The sequence below is a fragment of the Coptis chinensis genome, chromosome 6, assembly GCF_015680905.1.
Source record: "Coptis chinensis isolate HL-2020 chromosome 6, ASM1568090v1, whole genome shotgun sequence".
In the NCBI taxonomy this organism is placed as follows: Eukaryota; Viridiplantae; Streptophyta; class Magnoliopsida; order Ranunculales; family Ranunculaceae; genus Coptis; species Coptis chinensis.
This window is the reverse complement of record NC_141461.1, coordinates 27,165,906-27,173,287: the sequence shown is the minus strand read 5'-3', so window position 1 is coordinate 27,173,287 and position 7,382 is coordinate 27,165,906. Positions and strand designations below refer to the sequence as shown.

Sequence of the window (7,382 nt, the reverse complement as noted above, 5' to 3'; positions counted from 1 at the left end):
AAAATGGGACTTCATAAGTTTTGCATTCTCATTATTTTAAGGCTAAATCTACTGTGCGCGAGATGTAGGCTACGCCCTCACATCTCTGCCACTCATCACAAAGGGGGTGCGTGTGTATTGTATCAAGAAGTAGTGATCCACGGCCCTCACTTCCTGCGCACAATACATCTCGCGCACCGAAGTAGTGCTCTTATTTTAAACCAATGGGAAGCCAATACCACTTGTATTTACACATTTTGTAAAAAGTTTCCATTGGTTCACTAGTGGATGTGTTTTTTTATACATTAAACTTATTGTGTAAATCTCTTTTAAAAACACGTGTGGCTCCTATATAGAGCCTATGTGGCTGTGTAAATTTACACAATCCATTGGTGACGACAACAGAAACTTGAAAGTGCATATCCATTGTTATGAGCTATTTGCGCACATATATGTGACTCCATTCTCGATAATGCACAGAGAAATCAGCCAAAGGCACCAACACAGCAATACCTACACCCAAGATCAAAGATATAGAGTCGCACAAAGAAAAAGAGTTCTGGAAATAAAGTCTTACAATAAACAGATTGCACTTTCACTACACGCTCATTTGATGCATATTGCATCCATGGTAAAGCTCGATTACAACATGCATGCCTAAGGAATAAATCTGGAATTGCATGTTTGAGTGAATAACATAGCAAACAGATTCTTGAAAAAAAAAAAAAAAGGGTTAACGGAATATTACCCCCTACTAGATGAGGCAATTAGGATTCACCACCCCCCCCAGATGGAGAGGAGATCCTAATTGGCTCATCTAGAGGGGATGGGTGGGTGGTAATGGTAGTTAACCCAAAAAAGAATAATATAGCAAATATAGATGATATGGTGAGACTAAAAATGGGATGGTGATGGGTAATCCAAAAAGGGAAATGTTCACAACATCAAGCACCTTGATAATTTGATAACGTGAGAGGGTATGTCATGTGTCTAATCTGATTTCAGATTTGTATGAGCACTTAATAATGCCAAAGCAAAATATCAACATCATATGCTAAATAAGAGTTGGCCCTATCCTGCCGTATTTCAGCTAAGAAATTGATTGATTTCTCTAGCTAATCTCAATCTAACTTATCATCGAGAAACTATAATACATACGTATTCGGTCACTTTTTAACTACGGCTAGTAACCTCCAGTACAATGTGCAGCGCTAACCAGAGTACCAGACCATATAATTCTTGCTCAATATGTGGCCAGGGATACTATGGCACCATTACAGAGGTAATAGTTTCATCTTATTTGTTTTTAAAAGTGATTAGAAATTAGGCGTGGAATTGATTTATGTATCTTGCAAACAGGTTTCCCAATGCCCAAGTGATGTACTATCCAACTTAAGACGCAGGTGAAGCATTAAAGTTATTTTATGGTTTTTTGACAGCATGAACATGCCCAATGAATTTCATCAATAACATGTCTTAAGTCATTTAGCTTAGCTAGGGAAAACATTACTGTATATACGATGATAGATGCACAGTGCATGGAAGCGGGTACAGTAACTAGTTTTGTTCAAGGAAAATTTTCTTTGCTTACTTTATTTTGAAGCACTCATGTGAAGTGATACTAGAGATGCATAGGCCCCCTCATCTATTTTCATCAGCTCCTCATGGCTTCCATTTTCAGTAATCAAACCATTCTTCACTACTGCAATCGTATCAGCTCCTTTGATTGCAGATAGACGGTGAGCAACAACAATAGTCGTTCTGTTTATCATGACTTCATCCAATGCATCTTGTACCAGACGTTCTGATTCTGAGTCCAATGCACTTGTTGCCTCATCAAGCAAAAGTATCTTGGGGTCCTTCAGTATAGCTCTTGCAATGGCAATTCGCTGCTTCTGCCCACCTGATAACTGCACTCCCCTCTCCCCTACTGAAGTATTGTAACCATTTGGTAGTCCTGATATGAAGCTGTGTGCATTAGCTGCTTCTGATGCTGTAATTATCTCTTCTTCAGATACACCTCCCAGGCTTCCATACATTATGTTGAAGCGAATTGTCTCATTGAAGAGTACGGGCTCCTGGCTCACTAATCCCATCTGTCGCCTCAACCATCTTAGCTGCAACTGTTGGAGTTCAATGCCATCCAGCAATATGTGACCAGAATCAGGATCATAGAACCTCTCCAGTAGGCTGATCACCGTTGACTTCCCACTACCACTCTCTCCAACAAGAGCAACAGTCTGCAAAACAGCGCAATTTCAGCTACAACAATAAATTGCTAGAGTTGTCTGCAGAAACTAAGAAACTAGAGAAAATTTACAATTACAAACATACTGTATACATTACAGAAAAAACTACGGAAAAAAATAAATAAATAAAAAGAAAAATGAAAAATGAGAGCAATAGTGGCCACCTTTCCAGATGGAACACTCAAACACAAGTCTTGGAAGATCTGCACATTTGGGCGTGTTGGGTATTTAAAGCAGACGTGATGGAAGTCAATATCACCCCTCACACTGGCTAGTGTGGCACCTTCATCATTTCCTGAATCGATCTTGGGTTTGCTGTCGAGAATTTTGAAAATAGACGCAGCTGAGTCTTTGGCTTTGTTAGACTCTTCAGCCATTGCATTGGCTTGAGAGATATTCATGGCTGATATGATCAGAGCAAAGAAAACCTGCAAAGAGATGTTGATTAAAACAATATCTAGTTGATATTGAAGAAAAACAGCAATTGATTAATACTCTACCTTGAAAACTTCATTAAAAGTGGCTTTTTTATCTTCCACAAGACGAGCTCCAATATAGAAAATGGTAGCAATAGTTGAATAGAGAACAAAGTTCGCAAAACCAAACCCTGAACCACTAATGACGCCTAGTCGAACCCCATGTTTCATGGGTTCTTCACATTTGCCCTGATAAAGGTCCATCACCTTTTGTTCTGCGTTGAAGGATGCGACTGTTCGAATGTTAGTGACAGCATCATTTGCGACTTGACTTGCTTCTTCATACATCACCTACACCAAGCCTCATTTACGATATGTAAAATAGAAATTACAAACTGAATTATCATTTCATAATGGTGAAGATATCAGGTTCTATGTGAAGGACAGAAGCACGCACCTTGGTATCAGCATCGAGACCCTGCAAAAATTTCTGTTGAACATATGCTTGTAAACCAAGCAATGGTAACAAAGCTAGGACTACAAAAGCCAGTCGCCAATTAGCTACAAATGCTATGATGACTGCTGCTGTAATTGTTGACAAGTTCTGAACCCACAAGGCCAAATGGTCGCCAACTAAACCTTTCAAGTTTGCTGCGTCAGTTGATAACCTCGCACCAATAGAACCACTGAAATAAAAGAATAAATTTTAGCATATAGCCAAGATGTTGAAGGCTTGAAGCAGACCATAATTTAAAATTTAATTAGCAAACCTCGAATTTGAAGGCTCGTCGAACCAACTACTCTCTTGGTACACCACCTTCTCAAAACACATGGAACGAATGCGATTGATAAGTTTACCTCCTGCGACTCCAAAAAGGTAATACTGTACTGGTATAAAAAGCAGTCCAATGCCACCGAGGCCTACAAATGCAAGGGACCAAAACCTGGAATCCTTACGGAGCTCATGTGGGCTCTCAAAAAATGTTTTGATTGCAATGGATAGCAAGATTCCAAAGACAGGAGGGAGAGCGCCATGGACTACAGCAGCAATGGATCCCACCAGCAGCACAGGTAATTCTGGCCTATTCATGTAGGCCAACCTTCCAACCGATACCTTATGTTGTGTCCCTTCAATGTTCTCGTCTCCTTCTATGATGTCCTCTGCTCTTATCTGTGTCTCATGATTACCTATGTCACCAGGTAGTCCAAAGGCAAATGAAGAGTGCCTGCCACTAGAGGAATTTCTACTTCTAGATCTTCCCGTTGCTGATCTTTGACTCCCAGATCCACTAAAACTTGACCTCTGACTCGCTCTTCTGCTAATTTTAATATCCACATCAAGGATTGAATCTTCATTATCTGAGTTAATTGAGGGAGCATTTTCAGATTGCTGAGGCGCATGTTGCAGACGAATCAGCTGAGAGTAAGTGCCACTAGAATGTTTGATCAACTCAGCGTGAGTTCCTAATGAACAGAGTTATTACATCGTAGTTTGAGAATATGAATTCTATGTGACCTTGCAAATAAAGGAAAGAAATTCACAAACATTTTTCCAGGTAGAAAAGGCAAAGTAGCAAGTTCACTTGGAACTCTAACAAACAAACCTCGACTAGTGATCTGAACAATAGGATTGAAATTAACCGAAAATAAACGCAAATGAACCCTTCAACCCGCCATTGACCTCGCAAGTAACACAACTTCAACAGGTATGCTTCTTACAACACTCCAGACAAAGAAAAGGTGAATTTTCTGTCCAGGAGCTAATTGTCAAGAATGAGGTTTGGTCGGTTGACAGTCTGGCCAGACCATTAATTTGCTGGTCTAGTAAAACAATCACATGAGAGAAAAGAAAATTTGTCCTAACTGAAAGGGAGTCATACTACATTACTACTTAACACTTGATCACTGGGTAATGCAAATTTCTTTTAATTTGTAAGAAAAATACTCAATTACCTTGCTCCACAATTTTCCCTTGTTGCACCACAGCTATTACATCTGCATTCCTTATAGTGGACAAACGATGGGCAACAACCACCGTTGTTCGGTTTGACATGATTCTTACCAATGCATCTTGGACCTTCCTCTCAGATTCGGCATCCAGTGCACTTGTTGCTTCATCAAGTAGTAGGATTTTCGGATTTTTTAAGATGGCCCGCGCTAATGCAATTCTTTGCTTCTGTCCACCAGAGAGCTGTGTTCCGCGCTCACCTACCATGGTATCCAGTCCCTGTAGAAAAAAACTAATTCAGCCACGTCAAGTCGTCAACTTGATAATTCTCAGAACAAAGACACCACCCAACTAAAACCAGCAAATTAAACATACGAAACTGCTTACGTTGGGCAACTGGTCGATGAACTTGGAAGCATTAGAAAGCTCAACTGCCATTCTGATTTCGTCGTATGTCGCATTTTTTTTCCCATATAAAATGTTCTCTTTTATAGTAGTCGTGAATAATATCGGTTCCTGACTAACAAGCCCAATTTTTTCTCTTATCCATTTGAGCTGTAGCTTTTTAAGGCATATACCATCAATAAGAATTTCACCAGCTTGGGGATCATAGAATCTCTCCAGCAGATTGATAACCGTAGACTTTCCACTTCCACTTTGTCCCACTAGAGCCACAGTGGTACTACTTGGAACATGCAATGAAAACCCAGAAAATATCTGAAGCTCAGGCCGTGCAGGATAGCTAAAGCACACACCCTTCAGTTCAATATCACCTGTGATGTCTTCTGGTACAATCCCACCTTTGTCATACGCGTCGATCAGTGGCTCCCGCTTAATTACCTCAAGCATTTTGTATGCTGCAGCTTGCCCTGCCGCAAACGCATTTAAGCAAAGGGGAAGTTGGCCCAATGCCCTGGTTCAATAAAGCAACGATATTGAGAAGAGAGACAGAGACGATACAATCAAATACCAATCATGGTAAACCTAAAGGATTTTTCTACACATCTTTGACATCAGTGAAATCAAATTCCTTACATGTGTTTAAAAGGCTGACAGGCTGGGCATACGTTGTCTTACCAATCCTTACCAGCACATATATCATATAAGTTCAAGGCATTAAGACAATGTTGTTTTCAATAATCAATCTTTTCTGTCAAGATAATGTTTTTTTTTTCTTTCTGTCTCTCAAGTGTATAATGACTACAAAACTATCCAAGTGAAGTCATGTGGCTGTGCGAAATCTTCATAGTCGAGAAAAGTACTGAAATTGGCAGTTCGAATGTGTTAACCATAGTACATGGATCACTTTAAGAGTAGAGGCAACACCTTACGTAGAGTAATGGTACAACAATTGTACAAACTACAGTGAGTATTTCAGTTAATAATCTCTATGATTCTCTTTCAGGAGGTTAAGGGGTGGATTCTCACTATACTCTGCCACCTAGGAGTAGCTGATAGGATGGTATGAGATCAATATCAGATTAACGTCTTACAGGTCAAGGTTTCTTGAGTTCATCTTACCCAAAAAAGAAAAAGAAGGAAATGTGGTGTTTGCTTTCTCTGGAAGTGGCTCTGTTAAATCTGTGCTATACCAGGAAATAAAAGCAATTCAGATAGGTTTGTCTATAAGCCTATCTATGAATATAACAAAGGTGGTAGTCAATTCTGACTCGCTGAGAGGAATCCAAATCATGAAAGGTATTGACACTGCACCCTGGAACTGCTGGAACCTTGTCACGGCTATAAAAAGATACGCTACCAACATGGAAGTGATTTCTTTTGTGCATGTATTCAGAGAAGTGAATAGAGCTGCTGACTTTTTGGCTAATTTATCAATAGATTGTAATGAGGAACATATATCTTTCTGTCCTCCCCTATGTAAAACCCACTCTGAGATAGTAGAGGAAGATGTAACAAGGCTTTACTTGAGAATCTAATACAGGTGGAGGTCTGCCTAACCTCAGCAACATTTCTATAAAGAAAAAAGAAAAAGAAGGTCAAAGGCTTCAGGAACACTCCCCCGAAATAGAAATTACTCTTGTGTGTACTTTTCTTATGAACTTTACATATGCTGTAGTACGTAACTGCTATGATATGAACGATTTCGTATATATACAAATTAATCCATACTTACATTCCACCAGTTGCGATTGAAATGATGACATTGAATACTTGTCCACCACTGTAGCTTTTGTTGATTATAAGCTTTGCTCCACACCACACAGCTAGACCGTAACTACTGCACACAATTAATATAAATGCACCAACTCCAAAGCCAGAAGCAAGTGCCTGTTTAGTTATGGACGTATATGCTTTCCTTAGTGATCTGTTATATGACTGTGTGGCTAGCTTTTCTCCAGTAAAGGACGCAACCTTTCATGCCAACAAATAGGAAGAAGATATAGTACTTTTAAGTATACATGTATTTATTAAGAAAAATTTATCTTACACGGAAATCATGAGATCCTACTGTTTTAATAGCACCAACTGTCTGTTCTACAACATTTCCAGCTTCAGCATATGCAATTTGCCCATCTTTGGACATCTTGGATAGAAACTTCGTCATAAGAATGCCTGCAGCTACAAGCGGTGGTATGCACGTCAGCATTACCAGAGAGAGAAACCAGCCTTTTATGAGTGCAATTGCAAAACCACCCATGAAAGTCGCAGAAAGTTGTATGAACCTCCCAACCTGAAAAGATAATTTTGAATTTGTCACTGACTTTTATAAGCAAAATGTTACAATTGTTAATTGCACAGATAGCAATGTGAATAAAAAATAAAATAGAA

The 7,382-nt window shown here is 39.4% G+C and overlaps 1 protein-coding gene and 1 long non-coding RNA gene across 7 annotated transcripts in view; one reads left to right on the top strand and one right to left on the bottom strand.

Annotated features, from left to right (window-relative positions):
- Nucleotides 1-206: 206 nt before the first annotated feature.
- Nucleotides 207-7,382, bottom strand: part of LOC147492391 (ABC transporter B family member 9-like) — a 31,756-nt gene continuing 24,580 nt past the window's right edge. For 3 of the 6 annotated variants that reach the window (XM_086566987.1, XM_086566991.1, XM_086566986.1), the window contains exons 6-14: nt 7,042-7,284; nt 6,727-6,965; nt 4,980-5,505; nt 4,598-4,871; nt 3,415-4,108; nt 3,102-3,330; nt 2,729-2,995; nt 2,393-2,656; nt 1,470-2,219 (exon numbers count right to left, since the gene is read on the bottom strand). In XM_086566987.1, the coding sequence (XP_086423113.1) occupies nt 1,572-2,219; nt 2,393-2,656; nt 2,729-2,995; nt 3,102-3,330; nt 3,415-4,108; nt 4,598-4,871; nt 4,980-5,505; nt 6,727-6,965; nt 7,042-7,284 (3,384 nt within the window). In that variant the 3' untranslated portion in view covers nt 1,470-1,571. Of the gene's footprint in view, nt 493-1,469; nt 2,220-2,392; nt 2,657-2,728; nt 2,996-3,101; nt 3,331-3,414; nt 4,109-4,597; nt 4,872-4,979; nt 5,506-6,726; nt 6,966-7,041; nt 7,285-7,382 lie in introns of those variants that run through there. The other 3 variants (XM_086566990.1, XM_086566989.1, XM_086566988.1) reach the window with 2 other exon arrangements.
- Nucleotides 499-2,205, top strand: LOC147492393 (uncharacterized). Its single transcript, XR_015199337.1, has 2 exons — nt 499-1,261; nt 1,339-2,205. It is a non-coding gene; the product is annotated as an uncharacterized LOC147492393 (long non-coding RNA).